General features: G+C 30.9%; 4 protein-coding genes and 1 long non-coding RNA gene across 6 annotated transcripts; 3 read left to right on the forward strand and 2 right to left on the reverse strand.

The window, feature by feature from the left end:
• The first annotated feature begins 2454 nt into the window (after positions 1-2454).
• On the forward strand, positions 2455-3337 carry LOC101259547 (protein RESPONSE TO LOW SULFUR 3). The gene has a single exon (XM_004241385.5). It carries the CDS (start codon positions 2768-2770, stop codon positions 3110-3112), a length of 345 nt encoding a protein of 114 aa, XP_004241433.1. The 5' UTR covers positions 2455-2767; the 3' UTR covers positions 3113-3337.
• A 2723-nt stretch (positions 3338-6060) lies between these two features.
• On the reverse strand, positions 6061-7548 carry LOC101259255 (pathogenesis-related thaumatin-like protein 3.5). The gene is made up of 3 exons (XM_004241384.5): positions 6852-7548; positions 6469-6733; positions 6061-6320 (listed from the first exon to the last, which is right to left on the reverse strand). The coding sequence occupies exons 1-3, from the start codon at positions 7339-7341 to the stop codon at positions 6155-6157; spliced, it is 921 nt and encodes a 306-aa protein (XP_004241432.1). The 5' UTR covers positions 7342-7548; the 3' UTR covers positions 6061-6154.
• Positions 7549-12528: 4980 nt separating this feature from the next.
• Positions 12529-14967, forward strand: LOC101258271 (uncharacterized). Its single transcript, XR_011221834.1, has 2 exons — positions 12529-13180; positions 14746-14967. It is a non-coding gene; the product is annotated as an uncharacterized lncRNA (long non-coding RNA).
• Positions 14968-15067: 100 nt separating this feature from the next.
• LOC101268195 (uncharacterized) lies at positions 15068-17329 on the reverse strand. 2 transcript variants are annotated; one of them, XM_026031667.2, is made up of 8 exons: positions 16785-17329; positions 16522-16669; positions 16345-16402; positions 16166-16258; positions 15963-16061; positions 15792-15883; positions 15575-15634; positions 15068-15492 (listed from the first exon to the last, which is right to left on the reverse strand). In XM_026031667.2, exons 1-8 carry the CDS (start codon positions 16847-16849, stop codon positions 15271-15273), a joined length of 837 nt encoding a protein of 278 aa, XP_025887452.1. In that variant the 5' UTR covers positions 16850-17329; the 3' UTR covers positions 15068-15270. The 2 variants fall into 2 exon arrangements, with proteins under 2 accessions (XP_025887452.1, XP_010322488.1); XM_010324186.4 differs by having other exon boundaries at positions 16748-17322.
• A 5067-nt stretch (positions 17330-22396) lies between these two features.
• Positions 22397-26163, forward strand: NACMTF3 (NAC domain-containing protein NACMTF3). Its single transcript, NM_001347695.1, has 6 exons — positions 22397-22741; positions 23610-23890; positions 24354-24659; positions 24767-25132; positions 25261-25617; positions 25696-26163. Exons 1-6 carry the CDS (start codon positions 22546-22548, stop codon positions 25975-25977), a joined length of 1788 nt encoding a protein of 595 aa, NP_001334624.1. The 5' UTR covers positions 22397-22545; the 3' UTR covers positions 25978-26163.
• Positions 26164-27341: the final 1178 nt, after the last annotated feature.

Consider the following 27341-nt stretch of genomic DNA (forward strand, 5'->3'; position numbering starts at 1 on the left):
ACGAATATAAAATAATTGAGTGATTTCGGTTTTTGAACTAAAAGCGTGGTTTTTTTCTTTTTTTAAAAATAAAATAAAATAATTATAATTAAAAAATATTAATTATTGTAAAATAAGCATTACAATATCAAATTAATTTTATATATAATTAAATTTTGATACAATAACTATAATTTTTCTACTTCAATTTGCATATACTCGTATATATATAGAGAGAGAATTATAACTTCAGTTCAATGTATCATATTAAAGTTTCTAACTTTTTAAATGCTAATTATATAAATTCATATATAGATTGCTATATGTACATCAATATTATATTAGATACTTTCGTATTCATCTTAGAAGTATTGAATATCAATTCTTTTTAGAAACATATATTAAAATCCCATTTTATTGAAATTATAGTATTAAAAATTACAACTTTAAAAACATATTCAATATTTATCTTACCGCATACATCTTTTTAATGACAATAATTTAATTACAACAAAATATATATTTTGATAATAATTAGCAGTTTTTTATAAATGTTCATAATGGTTATAGTGATGTTAGATATATTACTAATATCGGTAATATGTTTTAACATTTTTTGTTAATATATATTTATAGCCGCTAAAAATTATTTTTTTCGGATATAATTTCCTAAAAGTCCAAAATATTTTCCTGTGAACTTTATTTGAGCGTGATTTTCCATTGATATATCTTTGTTTAATTTAATAGCTCCATTGTGGAATCTGCTGTTTGATAAGAAGTCCCGGTCAATGTGTGTTAATTTTGGCTATTATATATAAATAAATAATTAATGAATCAATGCATATCCATAATATTAATTTTTATGTATATCAAATTAAATAGTGTCTAACAGGTGTACTTTTCAGTTAATGTAAGTAATATATAAATAATTTGTATTCTTGTCTCAATATTTAGCATATTTAAGTATGATTTAGTAATTAATTAATTTGATTTGTTATAATAAGCATATAGGTAAGTGTTGTTTGCCCTTGGGAAAATATTTGTGTTAGTGATAGTACTCAACTTAATTGTCGCTAAATATGTATTTTTAGCCGTAATTAATATTTTTTGTGAGTATTTTTGAAACCTATAGTGATATTAAATGACAATTAATTAATGTCGGTAAAAGTTTATTACTCTTTGTTAATATGTACTCCCTCTGTCAAATTTTATGTGACACTTTTCGTTTTTCGAGAGTCAAACAGTTTAACTTTGATCAAACATTTGCGTATGAAAATTTTAATATTTTGAAATGAAATTTATATATTTGTAAATTACATAAAGAGTACTATAAGTAACAATAATTGATAATTCAAAATTTTAAAAAGATCTTTGAAAAAATTACAGTCAAAGATACACGTATTTGAATCTCGAAATGCGAAAATGTAATATAAAATGAGACGAGAAGAGTATATTTTTGCTGCTAAATTTTTTTTTATTATTTATATAGCGTAAATAATTTAAATTTTGATGTACTTCTAAGTTCTTGTGGAATATAATTGTAGAAATATCATAATAGATTTAAGATGTGGAACGGTAGATAAATTAACATAACCTTTTTATGCTATATTTTTTTGGGCACTTTTGATTTTGTTACCAGTTAATTTTAATTTGAGCTTTTGTGATACTTAGATAAGTATATTTGGATTTTAATTAAATAAAAAATGTGTTTTTGATCTCTTTATATACCAAGGAAATAAGTTATATTTAGACATTTTTAGATTATATTATTATAAAAAAATAGATTAACAACTAGCAACAACTAATAATCATGGTATATCAGTGAATATTTACAAGCAAATGAGTCACAAGCTTAATATAACCATAAAATTATCTTATCATGGTATATTTATGATCATAAATCTAACATAAACTTTAGTTATGTGCTACTTTGCTTTTTCAAAACTTTATATTCATTCAAATATTGGTTTTATTGTTTTAAAATATGTTATTTTAATTTATTTTATGTCTACTGAAAAAAATAATTCAGAGAAGATGATTTTTTCTATTATATAGGAGCACTAGTTTCAACATGTTAATTTTCTGGCATTAAATCAAAATGTTAGGATATTAAGATCTTCAAACTAAAATTGTTAGATAAACTTGTTTACAAAAAAGTTGTACTTCTAATCTTGTCATTTGGACTTCAACAAAAACTCTTTAAGTTCGTTATCTTTTATTTATCTACATTTTTCAAAGAATAATTACAAATAAATAAAAATAAGGTAGATAGATATAATACTGTAAATTTTAAGAAAAATAAATATTAAAAAATGAAATTTAATTTTTTTTTAAAGTATCCAATAAATAAATATACATATTTATTTTAATATTTGCTAACTTGACAAAGATATATTAATAATTTTAATTTCTTTAATTATATTAAGCACGTATCACAAACCACGCATAGGCTGCATTTTCACACTATTTACGTGTCCAATGACGACCACATTTATTGTTTGCTGATTCATAACGTGGAGTCGTTTTAATTTTTTTCAATATTTTTTATTTTTGATATTAATTATTTATTTTAAATATTATGATAAAAATAAGCATTTTTTGTATCTAGGAAGTGTAACAGATACATTGAACCTGGACATACTCGTTGTGTATAAAACCCAGTCCAACTCCACCCATTTTTTTTTTCGCATCAGTTCCAAACTGCAAAACAAAGACTATACCTCTGTTCCTGTATCCTAATTTGGAGCAAATCAAAATTAAATTCATTCAGAGCTATCGTATCTAAAAAATGGCTCCGACTATAGCAACAACACTATCTTTCTGTGCCCAATCGAAACCTGCCGGCGGTGAAATCTCCGGCGTACCGGAGTCGGAGATGCTTCGAAAGAGAAACGAAGAGCTGGAGGATGAATTGAAGAAGAGCGTAGAGAGAGAAGAGAAAATGAAAGAAGAGCTGGAGAAGACACGGAGGAGGGTGAAGGTGGCGGAAGAGGCGGAGGAACGCCTTTGTTTTCAGTTAGGTGAATTGGAGGCGGAAGCTGTAGATGAAGCTCGGGCTTATAGAGCCCGTGTTGTTAATTTAATGGAACAACTTTCAGCCGTACAAAAACTTCTTCTATCTGCTTCTAAATGAGTGTAAAATTATATATGCATGCACCTAGTCTAGCTAGTTTTTTTTTTACTTGTATATTGGATCAATTTTTCTTCTTCTTAATTCTACCTTTAGACCTTATTTTCGGTGCATTATTTGAATAAAATAATTTTATTCATGATTTTGCGTCGAATCTGTCGATATTGGTTGAATTAATCTCTTCATATACATATTTGGTGTAACTATATAAAAAGAATTACACTGCTAGATTTCTTTTTTTAAGGAATTTCAATATGCCATATATACTTGAATTTTTTTTTAAAAAATTAATTAATTAAAATGGAAAATACACTAACTAATTATCATTTAGGGCTGTTTATCCAATTTTTAGAGAGAAAAAAAAGAAGAAGATATATCACTTTAAAATTTCTAGCCTTGAGTTATTTCGATTCATTAGGGGTCTGATTATTATCTATAATCTCAAAAGAAAAATATGTCGCTATTATTCTCCAATTCATATTGTAAGAGGAATTTTAGACAGAGAAATAGTCACACGTACTCTAGGAATATAGAAATAGTGATCAACAAATTCAAACTCAATTAGTTACCCATTTCGAGACTTATCTTTTTTATTTTCATTAGGTATACAAGAATTTGATTAAAATTAAATTTACATCGAAAAATTCCACCTACTTTCTAAACGACTCCTTACAAAAAGAACTACATTTGGAGTTGCATCAAATTTAGGCAGATAAATAGGTAGTCACATATACGCAAGGAATATTGAGCATAGTCAGCAAGAAGCTGGCAGGAAAAAGTTAGGAACTTGTCTGGAATATATGTTACGTGAACTTATAAGATAATACTACGTACATGCCAAGGCAAAATTTTCGCTTCTAAAAAAAATTATATTTTTATAATCATATAATTATTAATAATATATTATATATATATCTAAGCATTTATAGTCAAATATACTATATCATATAAATTGAAGTGGTTGTGCGTCAACACCAATGTTATAACAATTTTGAAATTAAATATTTCAAATAGTCTAAAATATTTATAAGCTTAAAGTAAGTCAAGAAGTGTATAATACGTATCTTGCCATATCCAAAATTTTACATGTTAAATTAGTTGAGAACATATAATAGTCCTAGTTATTCTTTACCCAGCTATAGTTCTAATTACTTCATATCCTATTTTTTCATTAAATTATTGATATGTGATATTATATATAAAAATGATTTAACGTAATTAGGGGTTTAAAGTGAAATTTCAATTTGCTGTCTAAAATAGAAATATATTTTCTATACGTATTTATTAAAAAAAAATTACACTATTAAGATGAAAATTATTAGTACTTAATATTATTTTTTATTTTATTTAAGATTTTATCAACTCATCATTGAAAAACTTTTTTAAGTGAGACAATTATTATTTGTATTGTTAATATAATGATACAAGTAAAAGTTGATAAATATTAAATAAAGATAAAAGTTAGAACCAGAATTTGACTCAAAAATTTGATGACTTGATATACCTTATATACTTAGAGTAATGCTTGAAACTAAAATTTAAAAACAAATTAAAAAAAATTGCAATTCACTTTGTAATAATTTTCACTGTTAATTTTCATTTTTAACAAAGTGAAAAAGATGTTAAGTGGATAAAATAATTTATTTTTAAAGAATTATACTTTTTATCATAAATAATTAATTTTTATATAAAAATACTAACGCATAATTTACTTTTAACAAAAATTTTGAGACACCCAAAATTTGGGGCCTAAGGCAAAGGCCGTATTTATTAGTGCATATTATATATACAATAAAAAACAATTCAATAGATCTAAACATTATATTTCTTAAACCAGTACAATATAAATTATAATATAATAATAAATAAAACATTATTAAATTATTAAATGATAAGTAACAACCATTTTTCTTTATTACGCTTTAACCGAAAAACAGATTGGAAAGCCTGTTCCTCCATCTCGAATTAGGAGTCGGACACATCTGTTCCTTCTTTCTATTTAATTTTCAACTTATTCCAAATTTTCAATAATTTAATTTTCTACTTTTGATAAATCAACATGCATGTCACATGTATCACGTTTCGAACAAACTAAACTTCTCCAAAATAAAAAGAAAAATAGAAGACTAAGACTTCTTGAAAATTTTAGAACGAAATTTCTCATGCTATCAATTGAAATAATCCTCCACGAAAGATGTATTGGAAATATTTTGAATTCATTTTTGAAATATTGTCGGTTTATAAAAAAACTCTTTTACTTGATAAATTAAATTTAAATATACACCCCTGATTTTGCAAAATGCATAAGTGAAATATGTCCCTAAATTTCTCTTCATGTTTGAGAGTGTTTTCAACAATTCTCTCGACTTTTTATCAAGAGCCTTATGCTCCCACGAGAGTTTAGAGTTTTACGCCACTTGTTATGTCATGTGACAGATTGTGGGTGTATCCAAGTTTAGTTAATCGAGTAGAAACTGTATTTAAGGCTGTCAATAATTCGAAAATGGAATAAATAATTTGTGGCAAGTTCGGACGTCATGTTTTCAACAATTCTCTCTTGTTTCTTAAAAAAGAATTGTCTTTATACCGAATAATACTTATTTATGGTTTAATTAAGGTTTAGATTCATGCAATTTGAGATTAATTAATTAAAAGCGAGTTTAGAGTTTGACACTGCTTGTTATTTCATGTGACAGATCGTGGGTGTATCTAAGTTTAGTTAGTCGAGTAGAGATTATTTTTAAAGCTGTCAACATTTCAAAAACGAAACTATAATTTGTGTCAAACTCAGAAATCATGTTTTCAATACTTTTCTCTTTTTTTAAAAAAAATAAAAAATTAGCTGTCTTTATACCAAATCATACTTATTTATGGCCCACTTAAGGTTTAGATTCATGCAATTTGAGATTAATCTTTTGTGGTGTACTCATTGAGGGAAATGTTTTTCAAGATTCAAAAAAAAAAAAGTGAATGACATAGTCATTTTATTGTATTTGAAAAGTAACATTTTTTTTTTATCTTAATAAGTGAATAATATATAGATGCTTAGAGATGTAAGCTGAAAATTAGCAACATATGAATCAACATTGGAAAAGGAAGGAGTATAATGTTTGAAGTTGACGCCATTGTTTCTGCAAACTTTCCAGTTTTACTCTCTTCAATAGGCTGAGTTGCTTGAGTTGTTGATCCTTCTTCATTAGGCCTCTTTACCCTGTTTCAAAATTCAAGACGATATTTGACTGAACATGAAGTTTAAAAATAGATTACATTATTTTTTTTTGACAGACTAAAACGAAAAGAGTTACACGTAAATTGGAATGGACGGAACATTTAAGATGATGAAAGTTTTGAGAGAGTACCCATTCATTGGGCAAAATATGATTGCATAGTCATTAGCTTTGCATGTAAAAGTGCTAGTGCCATCATCAAATGCATAGCTATAAGCCCTTGGACAAGCATTCTTAAATATAGTTGAGTAAAAAGATGGTTGACAAGTTGTTGGATTTGCAAACTGTCCTGCACAGCAATATTGGTCTAAACCAAAAGCCTCACATGCACTCTTGCAAGCCACCACATTCCCTTCTCCTCCATATTCACCCATCACTTGAAGTTCTTTTGGACAACCTGTTCCATTTTGTTAAAAAAAAACGAAATTATTCTTCTAAAAAAAGTAACTCAATCTATTGATATATCCCTTAACTTTGCGATTTAGAGCTGATATAACAGAGTGATGAGAAAATACCCATGTTAAGATTTGAGAGGCAGCCAGTGGCATTGCATCCCCCGTTGACGCCTTGAGGTAGAGCAACCATTGGTAAATTATAGCCATCAACAATACTAACATCATAGAAATCTTTGTTGTCTCCCACGCCAAGAGTTATCTCGAAGAGGGAGGCAGGTGGCGTGGCACCAAGCCCACTACATTCAAGCTTCCCACCACAATCGCCTGTTTGACACGAGCCAATACCTGATGCATCAAAAGTGCAGCCAGTTCTAGCCCATATTCTCCCTGACCAACCAGCTACACTTGGAATTGTGATGCTTTGCCCTGCATCTAATCGAAAGCCAGTCGCGGGAAGTGGAGGAGTTCCCGCACCAGCCAGTGTACCAGGCCATATGGTAAAAGGACAGTTATTACGAATAATGAAATTGTAAGCAAAAGTGTAAGAAAAGAACGAGCACAAAAGCAATGAAAATGAAATCGTTTTACTGGAAATTATGTTCATAAGCATATTATTTATCGCCTTTTTCTAATGTCCTGTCCTTGTAGGAAATAGAATAGGAAAAAAATGATTCATCGTTAACATATTTGTATATCGAATTATTTAACCAAAAAAAAAAAAGAAGAAGGAATTTGAACATATTGGATACAAAATCCAAAGTGTGAAGTTGCTTTTAATTTGCAAAATTCATTAGCCGCAAAATGTCACATTTGGGTTTAGCATTTCTTGGATCTTGGATAGCCTAAATAAGAAGCAATGCCTTTCTTTGGTAACTTTAAGGATGCATTCGCCATTGAAACAAATATTAAGAAGAGAAAATATAGAATCTTGGAAGTGAATCAATTTTGTTTTGTGTGTAAAAAGATATGCGACCATAGAGAAAATGGTCTAAAGCTCTTCGGTCTATATCTGAAATTCAACTACATACTCCAACTTAACGAATATCCTATCACCCTCCTGAATTGTTTAAAACTGAAATAATTTACTCCCTAGATGCTTACGTGGCACAGTGAGTGTATCTCACTCTCTTAGAGAGAGTGAAAACCAACACAAATAATAAATGTGTATTTTTAGTTATTAATTTCTTATTAATTTTCTTTCTTCTTCACAACAACATAAATCAAATCTATGACACCACCAAAGTTCTTCACCATCTTGAAATCATTCCTATCACTGCATTTATTGATACACCAAAAAAATCATTTATAGCAATTTCATCCATTATTCTTCAAATCAAGAACTATATATAAAAAATCTTTGATATATGCACAAATTTTTGTTTTTTTAAAAAAAATCAAAGCAAATTAAGCTTGGATAAGCTTAATACATGAATACCCAAATGATTTTCTTCAATAAACTTTGAATATTAAGATAATTTTTTTATCTTATACTCCCCCTGTTCCTATTTACTTGTCCATATTTCTTCTTTTAGTTGTCCGTATTTGCTTGTCCATTTTGACAAATCAAGAAAGGACAAAAAATATTTTTCCTATTATATCCTCATTCAATTTTTTTGAAAATTTCCAAGTTTTAATTCATCATTTTTGAAACCATAATTAATAAGGGTAAAATTATAACTTTACTATGATAATTATTGCTATCGTCATTTCTAAAGTGGACAAATAAATAGGGACCGAAGTAGTATTTATTACCCAACAAATCCACGACTAATTTTAATAATTTTCCCTTTTCCTACGCATTTGAAAAGTTAGCTTATGTTCTTCATCGTCTTCATTCCATTGCTTTGAAATTAGATGTGAAACCACCCTAAATCATCTCCTAATTTCCTTAAATTTTAGATATAGGCTTCTCAACATGTCCAACCTTTTGATATATTATCCACTCAAAACGGTGCTCATTTGTGGCAAGTCAAATTGTTAGCTCAAGCTTTTAAACCAATTTTAATGGAGGTTTCAAGCTTGTCGATTTTCATAAAATTTTGGGCATCACAACCATAAACTCAATCAAATTCAATGTATTCAATTTTGAAATAATTAACAAACATCTATGTTATTAATAATATTTTTCAAATTAAAGATCCAAAATACATTCATAAACTTCAATTTTTTGTCATTAAATTGTTTTTTAAATAATAAATCAAAAAGGAAATAGACTTTAAAAAAAGTTTTAAATAAAATTTCTGCGGATAGTGAGTCTCACCCATTAGCATAGATGTGGTTATGAAGTTTTAGGGGTATAATAATTCTTGTTTTAAACAGTTCAGGGAGGTGATAGGACACCCGTAAAAGTACGAGTGTGTAGTTGGAATTTCGAATATAGACTGGAGGGGCTTTTGACCATTTTGTATGAAAAGGGCTACTTTGATATTACCCTTGTTTGCGAGCTATGTAGATAGAAGTATTTCTGACAATAGAACGTAGAATCCTTTGAATATTTATAAAGGCGAATTAGAAATACAAAGAATTTTTGTGTTACTATTGTTGTTGTTTTGATGAAAGTAAAGGAGCCTCAACAAATGAATCAACTTGATTAAGCCTAAAGATATGATTGAAAATTAAATCTCAAAGCCCATTATTTTATGTATACATTATTTACTTGATAAGTAGAGAGTTATTATTTACTGGGCAACAGTTTCAGCCTCTTTTTTTTTACTCAGCTGGCTGCTGCTCTTTGGGCTCTTCTTTCACAGCCTCAACTTTGACTTCCTCTGCTGTTTCCTTTTCTGCTTCAACAACAGCCTTTGTCTCTGTGCTTGCTTCCTCAATTTTAGTATCCTCTGTTGACACATCAATCAAAGGCTCTTCCTTCTTTGATTCCTCTCCATTTTTCTCCTAATTTCATAAAAAAATATATATTGATGTTTCAAGAGTATTATTTTCATATATGTGATTTCGAAACATGATAAAAAGGATTTAATCACTACATCAAAAATGATCATTAGCGGAAAAATTAATTGTTAATTGCTGCTAAAGCACTTTTGTATATGTCTCTAAAGCCTTTAGCGACATTGATTCTAATGACACTTAACTAATGCCGATAAACACTCTTCATTAATGTTAATATTTATTGTCGCTAAAGATTGTTTTTGTTGCAGTAACTCATACTTAGAAATTGTACATTTCAAAAAAAAAAAAATGTCAAACATATAGTTGAACGAGAAATCAACCCTTTTGCCTCAATGATGTATATAAGGGTAACTCAGTGCACTTAGCTCCTCGTATGACATAACTACATTGAGTCTATTGTATTTCTGTAGAGTGCGATTTTCATGACCTGAATCTTATCTTACTGTGATAATTCTTACTATATATATATTTTTTTAAAAAAAAATAAATGAAAAAGAACATGTATATTTATTTACTATCTCCTTTTCAATTTGTTTGTTTGATTCTGAATTTTGTGTTCTTAAACTAAAGGTATGGAGACTGTACCAAAATACTTTTAAGCATGTCAGGTGAAAAATTGAAATTAAAGAGTTTTCAAAATAGGAAAGAGGTCTTTTTTTTAAAAAAAAAACAAATTAAAAAAGAAATACGACAAACATATTAGATTGCATACGTTCATGACTCATTATATTTAAATTCTGAATCCGCCTATGAGCAGAAAACAATGAAGTCCATATATATATATATATGTATACTCAAGTAGCAAAATGCAAGAGAATTAATACGAAAAAGATACCTGAGGAACAGCGTCAGCCTTAGGGCTGACAGATTCCTCGACGGGAACAGGGGCAGGGGCTAAGTCCCTGTCCAAATCCTTAGGTCTGCTCGCACAAGCTCCCATGTTTGTTAGAGGTGAGCGAGAGAGATGGACAGGAAATCAAACTTGAGAGAGTAATATTAATATTGAGGAATTAAAGTTGTAAGGCTTGTAAACTTTATTAATTTTGAGGCTGATTTTAGAAAAAGGACATAATGAAGGTTTTATAGATAGGCCTCCTGTTTTCTTGCTGTGGACACAACAGAAAAAAGCCTTTTTTTTTTCTACGGGCAAAGCTGATTATTAGGCAAAGTGAAGGCCTCCATTGTTGTTTTTAAAAGAGTTCGTTACAAAATATGGTTGGTGGACATTTCGTCATTTTTTGAGGAAAAAACGCAACTGGTATTCGAAATCCATTCGATTCAGACTAATTCAAATTTATGTCAACTTAATATAACTTAATTGCTATGAATTAAGTGGTGAATGTGTAAGTAATTAAATAATTTGCTAGATTTTCACTTGTTTTGATAAAAATTTAGGAAAAATGATAGAAATCCACGTTTAAATTCTCTTATTACTATTATCCCCTATTAGTTTTATAAATCCTCAAAATCACTTATTTTTACGCATCAGATTAATGTATCAGCGCATCGAATTAATATATGTCGCGCATCAGATTAATGTATTATGTATAAAATGTACATCATATTAGTGTATCACGTATAGAATGTAATGTAATGATTAATGTGTCTCGCGCATCAAATTAATTATCAACGCTTATATTATTATATCAATTTGAAAATTTTCTATAACTATAAACTTGTAAGGGGACAGATAGTAATTCTACCTTTACAGTATATGATTTACGTTCTTTTACCCTAAAATTTTATCATATAACCCCTAATTATACGTAGGTGGTGGCACTATAGTCATTTCACACTCTCTCTATTAATTTTAACTTTTTTTTCTTCTTATTTTTCAGTATAAGTTGATGGAAAGGAAAAAGAAAAATAAAAAGACAAAAGGAAATACTAATTAATTAGCAAGCCACAATATATAGTCATGTCACATGCAAATATTCATTTCATGTTTAAATGTGCTTCCTCATATTTTATCTCTTTTTGAGTTGTTATTAGTTCCGAAATATTGAATAGTACGTAGCAAATTTTCATTTTCAGGCTTAGTGTATCGAGTTATTTCTTTTTTAAAAATTAAGCAATGGCCCATCTTTAAAACCAAAAAAAGTATAAATAAAATAGAAAAAGTCTCTTTTGACTTGTTGTGGCTTTTTTTCTTTAATTCATATAGATGTTAAAAGGAGTATCTTACCTATTGTACTTATATTTATAAAAATATTATTCTATTCTATTTTATTTTTCCAATTTATACATTGTATAAATTTTTAAATACACCCATCCGTATCTTCTAATGAGAATATATCTTTTATGATTAAAGTTCATGCACAAGACCTGTATATTAATAATTAAGACATAACCAAATGGAGCATTACGTAAGTTAGAGATCGTAATTTGTTTGTTTTTATGCAGCAGGTTCATGCTAATATATATTATTATCAAATATATTTAGACAAACATTAACATTAAGCAAAACACGAATATCAAAAATATTATTTTATGGATCGAGACTTGAGAATAATGCCGTTCCATTGAACATGGACTAAAATAATTGAATCCTTACTTGTGAATTGTGATTGATCATATAATATTTTATTTTATTTTTTAAAAAAAGCTAATAAACATAAGTGAGAGATTGCCTTAAAGTGGAAAAAACTATAAAGAATCAAACTTGAACTTCAAATATGAAAATTCCATTAATGCCCAAACTCACATGGATTGTTCATACCAGCCTAGACAATTAGTCTGTCAATGCTTAAAACTAAACTATTTCAAATGCATCAAAGCTAGCGTATGAAAATAACAAAATTAAATTGCAAAAATTACACGTTGGTTGGACCCACCTAAATAATTCACCAATAATACGTTATTTATTTTAATTTTCTCAAATAAAATTATCACACACATGTGTTTAATCATGTTTTATCGTAAACTGAAATTTTAAGTTTTGTAACACTGTAAATATAAATTATATTGTTTTTTGAATTATAAAATTTTATAATCAAACGTATTTTTTTTGAAAGTTCACGAGGAGAAATATACATAGAATATTTCTCATTAGTTGTCTGCAGTTGGACGGAGTCATACAAGGAAGATAAGAAGGAAGAAATTTCTCCTTTTGACAGCATAAAACCCCCAATTTTGAATCATTTCTAGGGTTCACGATTTCCTCAATTAGGGTTTCTCTGTATCATCAATTTTGGTGAAATTGAGCTTCTTAGACTTTAGAGGAGCTTTATCAATGAAATCAGAGTTGAGAAAATCCCAATTTCATCTCCAAATTCTGCTATTTGCTGTCATCTTTTTGTCCATTACTGTCTGTTTAAACGGTTTAAATCCACTACCTTCTCATCAAGACGACGAAGATAAATGCCCTAGAACTCCATTTCCGACCGATTCTTGCCCCATCAATTGCTTCCGACCCGACCCGGTTTGCGGTGTCGATGGAGTTACCTACTGGTGTGGTTGTCCCGATGCTCACTGTGCTGGTGTTCGCGTTGCCAAATTAGGACCTTGCACTGTGGGAAATGGAGGGTCCGGTGCAGTTCCGGGTCAGGCTCTGTTATTGTTTCATATTGTTTGGTTGATATTTCTTGGTATTTCTTTAATATTTGGGCTTCTTTAGCTTGATCATGTCTACTTTGTTGCTTTGCGGTTTCTGTCAAGTTGATTTGTTCATTATGTGGTAGAGGTTAGATCTGATAGTGTTATTTTAACATCCATTTTACTGGATATATGTTTGTATTTTCTGTATATATGAACGGAATCCACGGTTGGTTTCAGATTTATTATTTGTTTATTGTTGCGATCAATAAAATTCTAGGAGATTCTGATATTTTGTATCTTGGTCTTTATTAATTTATGGCCTAATTGTTTTTATTTCCTCGCACAAATGATTATGTTTAGAGCTTCAATTTATGGATTGTGCTGAAAGCAAGGTAGGAAGAGTTTGATTACATGAGAAATTTGATGATCTTTATTCTCAATCTAATATTGATGTTTACCTCTTTTAGATTGTTATCTGCTAGTTCGTACTATAACTTCAGAGCAAAAGCAACATAAGCTCCCTTGCTAGACTTTAAAAATCCCTCCTTTTGCTAGTTATCAGTTAGTTTTCTTACAATAACTTCAGAGGGAAATCAATAAATGCTCCCTTGGTAGACTTCAAGAAATCATGTTGGGAGGAATTTCCATGAATTAGAATCCTCTAGAGGTGTATAATGGGTACATTGATTACATTGGGCTGGCGAAAACAATTTGAGTTAACGAAAGAGTCATGACTCAATATGTCAAAAGTATGCTCAGGCCTAGATCGGTTGAGCAATGGGTCAAACCCAACCAATCCAACATAAACCATTTTCTCAATTGTTTTCAGCTTGCATTAAGTTCATCTCTGTGTCTAGGGATTCCTGGGGTGTGAGTTAAGCATATAGTTGATTGCTCTTTCTTTTGATTGAGGATTCTAAGACACGATCACCCGTCAAAGAAATAATTTTTCCCTTTTTGGATGAAGTGTATTCTGTTTTATGTGCTTTGCAGCTAGAGAAGTATTTGAGCAGATATATCTACGTAGGGATGGCAATTTGGGGTGGGGGTGGGGGATGGGGGGAGCGGAGCAGGTTATGGTGTTTGTGGGGCGAGGTGGGTTAAAGCTTTTGTCGTTGTGGGGCGGGTTTAAATAGATTTTTTTCAAAATTCATGTGGGGCAGGGCGGGTTTGAAAAGAACTTTTAAATTCGTAGATTCTCACATTTCATACCAGTTTTGCACGTTTTATGCACTGGCTATATGATGAATAAAAGAGTATTATGAAAAAAAAAACTGCTTGGAACGGCCAAAAACTAGAAAAAAGAAGAAGTTAGTAATCAATTCAAAACTATCAAAAAAAATGTTACAGACATGTTTAAAAGAGTATTATTATTAATTTCAGCAGTTAAATAATAATATTACACAATTATTAATAAATTAGAAATTTTAAGTTAAAAACATACCGCATTCAGTATTTTAGTTTTTTAAGAAATTATGTTGGGAGGGTGGAGCGGGTTTGTGCGCCGCTGTATAAAAATAACATAACATGTTATGCGGGTTCAAGATTTTCAAACTCAATTATTTTGCAGGAGGATAGGAGTCAGGAGTCTGGTGATCATCTCCTTTGTGCTTTTCAGGGTGGGCTTGGGATGGTGGAGTTTATTTGTTTTGTTCTTAAACTATTAAGATATACTCTTATGTCTACCAACTTATTGAAATGGTGCAAGTATTTTCTACTTAATAACGAGAGGAGATACACTTGAATGATTAATTCGTTTTCATAAGCTTAAATTGAGAAGATTGGTTTGCTACTTTGCTTCTTACATTTCGTCTTATGATATTTTGCTTACTGAAGTATAAAATGCTGAAATCAGATGTCAAAAGCTTACGGAGCTTGCATGAAGTTACTCGTTATGTTCTCAAAATCATGTAATTTTATATCCATTCTTAGTAACACAATAGTCCGAACAAATGGTGGAAGCAAGTCCATAATAAAGAATAGGAATCCTATCATTGACCAGATCTACTTAGACTGTCAATGAATATAAACCTAGATAATCCATAATGGCTAATTAAAAAGTGAAGCTACTTTATAGATGAGTCAGACAAAGCGCTTAGTGATCCTTCTTGTCATCTCCATCAGTCTCGTCATCTTCATTAGTCGATTTATCAGTAATAAAGCTGTCATTGTTGATTACTTCAAATGAATCACTCACTTTCAACTTAGTTTGCTCAATGCCAACATTCTTGCTCGTTAAGTTTTTGTAAATGTGAAGAGCTTGAGCAACCATGCTGGCAGGATCAGAGACATTTGTAGGAAGTAACAATGTTGTGCCCTAAAACACATAAAATAAAATGATTAGCAAATCAATAATGCATGATTATGGACTAAATTGGAACGTATTTATTATGCTTCACCTCCTTTGCGATGCTACTGAAGGCTTGGATATACTGCTCTGCAATCCTCAAGCTTGCTGCCTACATACCCAGTAATGAAAGAGCCGTGAGTGAGAATGCTTATTGGCATTGACACAATCAAATGTATTCGTTGTTGAATTAATCAAGCACATCTTTCTCCAAAATCTCATTACAGCGTCATGGTAAAAAGACGCGGGCATGAACTTAGGGATCTCACCTCTGCATCTCCATGCTCTTTAAGGGTTTGTGACACCAACGCAATTCCTTTTGCCGTAGCTTGTGCTTTAGAGAGAATGGCTTCAGCTTCACCTGATTCACCAGATAGTATGGGTGAGGGAATCTATAAAACAAGTTTGAGATAACACACTTGGCAACATCTTTTACCAACCTTGTGCTCTGTTGACCAGGTCCATCTTTGCAGCTTCTGAGTCAAGGATCACTGAACTCTTCCTTCCATCGGCAATGTTTATATTTGCCTGTCTCTCCCCTATTTTAGATGACAATACACATCAAGTTTGATACGTTAAAGTGTCATACATATGGCACAATGAATTACTTCACATTGCTCAAATCAGGGTGAGGAACTGGTACCTTCTGACTCAAAAATTTGAGCTCTTTTTTTACGTTCCGCTTCAGCTTGCATCTCCATAGCTGATCTAACCCCACGAGGTGGAGTTATATCCCCTGAAGAGGAAACATACATATTCATCAATGAAGAACCATAATTGCTTTTGTAAGCAATGAAGGAATCAGTAGAACATGCCACATACTTATTTCATAACGAAGACATTTCAGTCCCCAGTCTTTTGCAGCATCATTAATGGCCAGCTGCAAGGAAAACGCGGAGCTAAAACAATTAACATGTCATAATTACACACTTCACAGTGAAAGTGCAAAAGGCCAACCCCTATTATTTTCTGATCATAAAATTCTATTAAAAAACTTACCACTATTTTGTCGTTCAAAGTGTCCCTTTCCTCAAAGGTTTTATCAAGTGAGATCTTACCAAGCTCACTACGCATAGTTGTCTGTGCTAGTTGAATTACCGCATACAATGGATTCTCAACTCCATATGACGCCAATTTTGGATACAGTCTACAAATCTCCAGCATTTTTAAAAATTTCAAGAGAAATTCGCGCAAAAAGTATAAGAAGTACTCATAGAGATTAAACCTTGATATTAAAGAACACCATCAATCGAAATGCTAACATTGTCTCTAGTAATCGCAGTCTGGTTAGGTATCGGAACAGTCTCTTCCTTGAGAGAATGCGCATACGCAATTCGATCAACAAAAGGGATCAAAAAGTGAATTCCCGGAGTCAATGTCTTCACATATTTCCCAAATCGTTCAACTACATGCGCCTTTTTCTCAGGCACTATACGAATTCCCAAATTCAACGGCACCCGAACGTGATACCTTCATCACAACACAAAAAATCAAAAATCACACATATACGAAATTTTGAAAAAAAAACAACAATTAGTTACTTGGCATATGGATCTCGAGAACGGAAGAAAAAATGGCGGACGGTAGTGGAAGTAAAGGAAGGAGATAGGTGACGTGACGGCAGCTGCTTGGAGGTTTGCTTCGTAACTAGAGAAGAAGTTGTTGTGGATATTGTTCGTGAATGAATGTGATGATTTAGCAGCCAAAGCTTGTTCACAGAGCTTGATCTTCCGATATTCATATTGAAATTCGATTGGAGAACGGGTTAGTAAAATTTTAGATAATTAGAGTAAGAGCAAATAGCAACAAAATGAAGTTTCTTCCTCAAGTTATGTTATACTGTGTCTTGTTCTTCAAGATAGTGGTATTTTCGGAATAACGGGAACATAAATTTTCGGAATTAAACAAAATATCATAAAACTACTAAAACGAGGTGTACATATATAATAACCTCTCACAACACTTTAAATTGCATTAATCGTGTAAACATCCGTTCACATTGTCTATAAAATAAACAAACATAAAAAAATGCTAAAAATGAATAGCATATAATAAAACCTATATAAGAAGGAAGCTAAGAGCATAAACTAAGAAAAGCCTCTTTTATAAAACAATGCACCTCTTCAGAGTTAAGAACAATGTAACAGTACACCAATTCCTCCATCTCTTTCCAATCTTTAATGCCAACATTTTTCACCATCTCTTTTATAGATTCTTTTATATCTGTCAATGGATCCATTGAGTACTTCACAACACATGTACTATCCGCGAACGCCCCGCGAACATCTTCAGGCAATTTAGCTGAAAAGCTAACTCTGTTCCTTTGGTGCTTCAACAATTTCCCCCCCTTGTAATTCACCATTTTCTAACAATTTTGGTTTTGTTGTTGTATATATGTGTGTGTGTGTTCATTGAAAAGGTCAGTATATAAGATGGAGCTATAAATAAATGTGAGAGATGTATTGGTGCAAACAAGCACACATTGGGGAGGTGCTTTGAATGTAGTGTGGATATGGAAATTAAATTTTTGAGAGATAAAAATTTATTGAGAGATAAGATGATGCATGTGAGGGGTATTTGTGGGATTTGTCATGTTCTCTACAATCGTGGACCATAGGTTGTTCATTTTCGGTGAATTTAGGTGTTGTCAGGATGTTCATTCGAATCCATTTAAGAATTCTATATATAAATATAAGATAATTTTTTAAATTTTTTTTACGTACATAGATTAATTTTGAATCTCCCAACACAAATGAGAAAAATAGAGTTTGGCTAAGTGTATAAGAGGATTCAAAATTCGACCTGAGATTTCAAGTGCACTTCATACACTATGCTTTTATTTTTCAAACTCGTTTTAGTAAAAATTTTGAATCCGCCAGTATTGTTCGAGACAGGAAAACAAATTGAATGTATATAGCAAAAAGGACAAGTTATACAAGCATGGTGGGAGCGTAAAAAATTAAACAAAAACCTGAAACTTGTGAATTATTGAAACTATGGTGGGACTTGGTCCTGTTTTGTCTTTGAATGGATACCGTAAAGAATTGAATTAGTTGGAGTAGATTCAAAAATTTTGATTGTATAAAGATGTACAGAGTCTATCTCAGTAAAAAAAACTTATCCGAACTTTGATAGGCATAGTTATTCGTATATAATAACTGTCGTAACGTTCAAAAATTTAAACTGAATTCAATAAAATAGTTCATCATTACACACGTAAGCTATTTCAAACCTGACCCGTCTCAAATCCAACTAGTTCCCCTCTCCAAATTAATAAAAGAAGAATGGGAATAGTTTGGGAAGTGTGCATTAGAAAAATATTATTAGCATAGAATTGGTCAGGAATGCCATGTACATATAATTTGATACACAATTATTGTTGCACTTTTAAAAATTTTGCTTAACTTTTTTTGCGATTTCAACTCTTTTAACATTTTGCGAACTTTACTCTTCTAGGTGATTTATCCAAGTAAACCTAATTTTGATATGGTGTTATAGAAAAATTACTTAATTTAGTGACAAAAGTATGTAATTACAATACAATTTAAATATATTGTATTATGCTCACAAATGTATACATTAGTATCAGTATAAAATAAACTGTTTAGATATTAAAACATTGACTACTATATTTTGATTGATCATTTTAGCGTATGAAATTGATCTACACGATGAGAAACATTTTGTACGTTTTTTTGAATGTCTCTATATGTTTAAGGTGCAATTAATATGATATAGTTGAGATATTTATGACTTCCTATCGTGTGATTATATGTAAGTCAACTACGAATTAAATTAGGATTATCTATTTACAATACTACAAAGTACTTCAATTGAAAACCATATCAAAATACTTTTTTTATAGACATGATGTAATATATCAAACATTTCAATATTGACAATGTCCGCTCCTACTTTATATATTGTAGTAAAAATATATAAAAGCACTTGACAGAGAATCTTTTAAAGCGGTAGTCAAAACGAACTGTTAGATTACGTCACGTCTTTTGATATATAATACATTGGAGCTCTCTATTCAACTTTGTGTGGATAATCAATCAATTGTTACTTTTCAAAAGATTAACTACACTCGTAAAAATAAAAAAATATTGAGAATAAAAAGTTCAATGGTCTTACTTTTAAATTATAATAAAACATACTAAAATCAAAATTTAAATATTCTGAATTTATCATCGAACTCAAAATTCATTTTAACAACGTGCAATTTCCCTTGGGCCTTGACCAAGACCTTTGCATAGCTTAAGGCGTAAGGTTCTTCCAATCCTTTTCATGATATTAAAATACAACAAAACAATACACTAAAATTTGGAGTCTAATTAAACAAGGTACTTTTTGTCTGTTTATACTTTCTTCCCACATACCAATTGTTAATTAGCTTAGAAGGAAAAAAGATTGAAAATGACATTTTTGTTAATTATTGTGTTTGGTCCAAAGACTCAATTGTCTCAAAACTACTCAAGAGGCAATATTGAAATCATGTACAAATGTAATCACACGTTTCAAAAATAAGTGATGTTTTAAAATTTTAAGAAGAAATTAATCTTCGTTTTTTAAAAATAATTTTTGTTTACATAATCAAGAACCATTAGCTAACTTAAAATGTGAGACTCCTTTGAAAGTAGGGAAAGTTGTATATATAATAGCAAATTAATAACCTAAAATAAATGGAGTAGCTAGGGTTTGATTTAATTGTGCTCCATAGCAAACGTTTGCAAAAAATTGCCAGCGCCTCTCTCCCAAATCTATCGCTCGCCACTCTCCTCCAATCTATCGCTCGCTTCCTCACTTTTTATACAAACACAAGTGTATAAAAATTGTTTCTAATTGTATAAAGCAGAGAAAATTGTATAAATATATATATATTTGTTCCCCTCTCTCCCCTCTTCCAGATCTGGCTCGCCACTCTCCCAAATCTCGCTCGCCACCCTCGCCTTTCTCACTTATACAATAGAAGCGAAATGTATACATTGCGTTTCTGTTTGTATAAAGCGTGAGAAAATTATATATACACATGCAAGTACATATATTTTCGTCCTATACACTTATAATTATACAATAAAAGTACTCCCCTGCCCAGTTTCTTTTGCCTTTATCTCTTTCTCGTTTTATACAATTTTCAAATTGTATCTAATTTCTCTCTTTCTCTAATTCAATTGTATATTCCTTGTCAAGTCTCTTTTGTCTTTCTCTCTTTCTCATTTTATACAAATTCAAATTGTATATAATCGTTCTATACACTTATAATAATACAATTCATTTTATACACTTTGTTTTTATACAGTTCTATGTCCAAGTGTCTTTCTCTTTCTTGTTTTATACAATTTGCTTCAACTGTATAGATATAGCGAATTATATAGTTTCTATGTTTGCTATTGAGCGCAATTATGACAAATATAAATTTTTTATTTAATATATATGAAAGTTACCCTTGAAAATATGTCTCAATTAAAAACACCACTTATTTTAAAATGAAGTAAATATCACGATAGATAAATTAATGATCCACCAAGAATAGACGTCTCACTTATGGGAGTAGGTATACGAGCAATGTACCACTTTAAATTCAGGTAAACATGAGTTAATATATCTTCTTTTTTTTTTTTTTTGGTTTACTTTTTTATTTATTGATTAATTCAATTTTTGTATTTGTGATATTTGACTAACCTCACTATTTTATTTCTTTGTTTGTGAATGATTATAAAAAAAAAATTAATTGGAAGAATATCTATGTGTTTGACCCAAAAATAATTAAACTCATACACAAGGGAGCATATTACAGACTTATAATTATTATAATGTAAATATAAATAGATAAATAAACATGTCTCATCCTATTAATGACATAAACATATGGATGAGCCGAAATTCACAAAAATAATCTCTTATAATCATTTTCAAATTCAATTAAAAAAGAACTTTTTTGTAAATCTTTTACATGTAAAATAAAAATTTTCTTATAAATAAAAATATTTCTTATAAATAAATAATAAATATTTTTTTTAAAAAAATAAATTTTATAAAAGACTCTTTCAAAATTGTGACTTGTAGAATATATCCTTTAATATAAGTTAGAGGAATAGGATTGATTGTGGAATGGCCCGGTCCAAGTAGATTCTAGAAACTTTACAATTTATTTTATATTTTATTTCATTATCTATTGGTCGATAATTGTTTTTATTGTTAAATATGACTTTCTCACTTATATTTTTCTACCTTAGAAATTTTAACTTAGATTTAATAGAGGTATATTAAATTAACTTCAGTTGGTTAGAAATATTTTTAGATAGTCCTAACTTTTAATTGATCAAGAATATTATTTAACTAATTGAACTTAAGTATATTCAATTTTATAATTATGAATAAAATATATAGAGAGGCGTTTTTAATATTTTTTTTTAACTTATAAGAGTTTGACACTACTTACTGATACTATGTCATTTAGTAGATCATGAGTGGATTGTATCTACGTATAATTAGTTGAATAACATAGTATTTTTCAAGACTATCAATATTTTGGAAAAAAAACTAATAATTTATGACATATTTTAAAGGTTGCAATAATAATTTTTTTTAAGAAAGTGAAATTTATAATGGTAAAAAAAATATAATAATAATAAAAATTGAAATGGTGGCAATTAATTTAGGATTTGATCCGACGTGTAGGTCTGCTACTGGCGCCATGACTGAATACTGATGACTTTCATCGTTGCCACAGTGACTGTAACAATCTGATTCTACGCGGTATTCGTTACGCGGTTTGATTTTGGGTAAATCAAGTCTACATCAGTTATGTCACTTTCTGCGATGTTTCATGTTCTGTAGTATTATCTATTGGGAAATTCCCCCATTTCTCATCTCATTCAATTAAAGGGTTTTACACATCGACCCCTTTATTCATTTTTCTACTTTGAATTTCTCGATTCACCTTACAGAATCTACTTTTGAGAAAAAAATCCATCAAAGTTTCTTCGTTTTCTGTGTTAAAAAGTTTGGATCTTGGTAATGACTGTAACTCCGGTGGGCAATCAGGTGGTGGAAGTTCCACCGTTGAATACTTTACCCATTGGATATCGTTTTCGTCCTACGGATGAGGAGCTTATCAATCATTATTTGTGCTTGAAGATCAATGGTTGTCATGATCAAGTGGGTGTTATTCGTGAAATTGATATCTGCAAATTCGAGCCCTGGGATTTGCCTGGTTAGTTCCATCCACATTTTCTTTTTTAAATCCCTTTTTCCTTTTATCTGTGCTGCTGTATTATTGGTCAGCGATTGCATGTCAAAATGGAACTTTTGGGCAGCAGTAATCAGTGAACAATTAGAGAAGTGATTTGAGTTATGATTTTTGTTGATAGATACACAACCCCTTGAAAAGAAAAACAACTAGAAGGGTAAAGGGGCAGTTAGAGAAATTTTATTCCTAATTCATCTTTTCAAGAAAATTTTGTGGACTTTTGTGATTGTAAAACATGATTAACAGTTTTCAGGCTCTTGATCATTTGTGACTTACTTTTGATTTTGCACGGTAAGTGTAATCGTTTTCTTTGGGTTGGGAGAGTTGATTGCTTTGTGAACTATTAGTTCCATAAGCTCCAGTGACTATTTCGCAGACCGAGTAGCTAATCCTATTACTCCATATTATGAGCACTCAATCGGATCTCTTTTGCTTTGCTATTTCAGGATATGGGTGGGTTGGGGTAGGGGGAAGGGAGACAATGATCCTCACAGTTGAAATAAAATTTGATTAGCTTTGCTTTTGGGTGCTTTTGACCTACTTTTAGTAGGAAGTTTTGAAATGAATGAATGAAGCTAGATAGTCTTGGTTTTTTGTCCACTGATTATCATTTTTGTAGCAATGTGCTTCCATATGGTAGACTCGTTAATGTTTATCACGATATTATTTTTGTCTTAAGAAGTTCAGGGTACAGGTTTCACTGCACTAACACTTTTTTCTCCTTTGTCCTAGCTCAGAAGCTCCAACACCAACAAAGTCTCTTTGTATTTTTGACTTTGAAGTTCATATTTGAAAAGAATGTAATTGTAAGAATTGTTTCAAATGATTGCAGATTTGTCTGTTGTAGAGTCAAATGACAACGAGTGGTTCTACTTCTGCCCGATAGACAGGAAGTACCAAAATGGGCAGCGATTGAACCGAGCAACAGAACGAGGATACTGGAAAGCTACTGGTAAAGATAGAAACATAGCTACTAGAAAGGGGGCAAAGATTGGGATGAAGAAGACTTTGGTGTACTACAATGGGCGAGCTCCTGAAGGGAAGAGGACCAATTGGGTGATCCATGAATATCGTGCAACTGACAAGTCATTGGATGGTTCACGCCCTGGACAGGTAGGGACTGAAATCTTTCTTCTCTCTTCAATTTGAACTTCTTTTAATGTATCTTAGTTTTGGGATGGTTTTTGTTAGAAAAAGATTGTTTGTTCCATATGTGAAATTATGAGTTAATCTAATCTACTTGAAGGTATATTTGGCTGTTTCTTATCTCAGAAAAATCACGTCTTGAGGCGACATTAATATCAGTAGTGTTTACTTAAATGGAGTGGCATATGACTGGCCAGTTTAATTGTAGTTAGTCCACTTATATTCTGTTAGGACAACAAGGGGTTGGGTGCAACATTTTATGGTGTAGCCATGTAAAGCATATTTTTTGGCGGGTCCAACATTTTGTGAGATGTCCGAATCAACAACCGTGGATATTAGTTTAATCATTGGAGCTTACTGTTCCATTCCTATTTTGTGATGTGGCAAATTGGGCCATAGTAGATTATTAGTAATCATTTTCCTGGTGCAGGGAGCCTTTGTGCTTTGTCGTCTCTTTAAGAAGAATGAATTGAAGCAAGCTGAAAATGTCGAAAGTTCACATTTTGATGAAGTTGAACATCTTGTTTCTTCTCCTGCTGTTGGAATATCACCAACCGATGATGGATTATCAGCAGTGGCTCTATCTCCAATCATGGAAAGTGAGAGTAATAAAAGTAACCCACCAAAAACCTCTGGATGCAAAACTCATGACACAAGATTATCTATTGATAGTTGTGGTAATAGTTGCACTGCTGGTGATGGTGAAGATTTGATGGTGGACATAACATCAGGACAAGTAAGTAGAGCAATTCCCATTTCTGCCTTTTTCTTAAATATTGAGTTTTTCATTGCAGACAATTGGTTGAACTAATAGTGTACTTATTTCTTTGCTTCATATTTTAGCCAGATCTCCAGATAGAGGAATTGTTGGGACTCTTTCGCGACCCTTCACCAGAGCCTATTGATTGGTCTCCGTTGCATTCACAGTCGCAGGTGGAGTTTGGATCTTCTATCTCACATGGTACCATGAGCAATGAGATAAACTGTGATCAAAAGGATGTCCAGTGTCAGAATGTAATAAATGATCTCAATACGAATGAGTTTCTAAATTCAATTCTTGTCAGCTCTGATGAGTTTTCATATGAAGATTCTGAAAAGGAATTGAGGTCAATGTGGTTTGCCTCGAACAGTATTAACACTATAACAACGGCACCAGTTACGGATTCTGGAACTTGTAGTGTGTTGAAGTCACAAGTCACACAAGAGCCAGTAAGTGGAACTCTATAGGTGTCTTTCAGTTTCTTGCATTTGTGAGTTGTCTCAAGACGTCAGTTACTTGAAAATTATTAACTGTTTTTTAGAGAACTGATCTTCTGCTGCTACTCTTTTTGTCCTAGGTTAGGAGAGATATATTTGAACCTGAGCTGCTGTTGGGAAATTGTGGAGAGACTGCATTAATGAGAGAGGTTAATTCTGTTGCAACCTCAGTGGACGAGGTGTTTGCAACACCTTATTTTCGCAATGATCACTCAATGGGGAATGTAGGCACTGATTCTGCTTTTGGAATAACACTAAGGACTCGGCGGACGCAGAATCAACCTGACAACAGCCAGCCCGGATCTGGAATGCAAGGAACTACTGTTAGAAGAATACGTTACCAAGTGAAACTTCAAACCGGAAGAGTAGAGCGTCGCATGCCGACTGATTCTGATCAGGGTGGAGCAAATCATGAAGGACTGTCAGCTGTATCTGAGGTAAGTCTCCCTAATCCTCATGAGAAGAAGGGCTAAAAGGTGACACATTGACATATATTTAATAATTGGCATGTGCAGAGTGAAAAGTTCTCCAATGAAGATAGTTCTTCTTTGAGTGCTGCTATCTCCAGTGATGTGACACAAGATACCATGTGCAAAGAATTAAAAGGGGATCGTCAAATGGCTGAAGACTTGAGGAGTGCAAATGTGAAAGATACAAATGCTTTAAAGAGAGCAGCATTGTCTTCGTTTTCATTAAGTTTCTACATATCCAAGGTGTTCGCTGTTGCAAGTTTACTCATAGTCTTCTTAGGTGTTTGTGGATTCTTTAAGCTGAGACAGTCTGCATCCAAATTGTAGCTTCTTGTAACTGGCTTAACATGTTTTGTTGATTTTATCTCCTTTTCAAATACTGCAAAGGAGCTAAAGTTGAGAAAACTTAGAAGTTACTACTAGTGTATACTTTATATTATAATTAGCTTGTTTTGTACATTACTAGCACTATATTGTGCAAGGAGATGTAGTTACTTTAGACTTTTTTCCAAAGATTTTCATTTGGCATTTTGACTTCACTCAATATATATGGACATCTGCTTGGTCTTCATTTGCTAGAAAGTCGTTACATTGATTTCCCCTATCATTATATTTACTTTGGTTATTACAAATGTTTTAGCCTGAATATTTGTTTTACAGGTATTCTGATTTAATATTCTTCCTGTTGTAAATTGATGAACGATAAAATAATGTGAAACATGAAATATAGACAATAGTTGTAGAGTTTTTGTCATTCAAGTGTGTATTTGTGAAAGGTGAAGAGTAACCATTTATACGAGGAATAATACATATATTGGACTCTAAATTTGGTTTCAAATTTTAACTTTAACCTTTAACTTTCATAATGCACAAACAAGCACTTTAACTATCTGACTTTTAAATAAATAAACACATGAGTCCTACATGGAATAATATACGTAGGACAAAAAATGACATGTAGGATGATGTGTCTATTTGTTCAATTTTATACAAGTTTAAGTGTCTATTTGTACATATCCCAAGTTGAAGGGCTTAAATATAATTTGAAATCAACTTAAAATGTATTACGTCTTTTGATGATCGTACAAATCATCCATGAGTTACATATCTCAAGTGATACATTATTAGTTAGATACAAATATGATAAATGACCCATTGTATGAATATCCACTTCTCATGTAATTTTTTATTTATTATATAAAGAGTAGCTTATAATGTCGTCCATTTTAATTATCGTGTTTTTTAAAATAAATGATTTGAAATTATTGTCATTTTTAAAAAAAAATCAATCTATAGAGCTATTATTAATTTTTATTTTTATCCTTATTTAATATATGTGGAAACAAATTATTTGGTGAAAGATAGTACTCGTAGTACTATTTTAGATTGAGGCTGTGAAAAATAAAAATGATTTAGGGTGTGTTTGGTATTAAAGGAAAATATTTTTCTAAAAAATGTTTAATTTGAAAACAAGTAGATTTTTTATTTATTTTCTCATGTTTGGTTGGTGAGTAGAAAATATTTTCGAAAAAGATTTTGTGTTTAAGTTATGAATGAAAAACGTTTTTGAGAAATATTTTTATTTTTACTAGAGTAGAAAAATTGTTGAAATTGAAAATGCTTTTTAAAAATGGAGATGAAATTTTGAAGTTAGAAATATTTTTTTAAAAATAAACTTAATTTTTTTTTTG

Source organism: Solanum lycopersicum, chromosome 6 (assembly GCF_036512215.1).
Source record: "Solanum lycopersicum chromosome 6, SLM_r2.1".
Lineage (NCBI taxonomy): Eukaryota > Viridiplantae > Streptophyta > Magnoliopsida > Solanales > Solanaceae > Solanum > Solanum lycopersicum.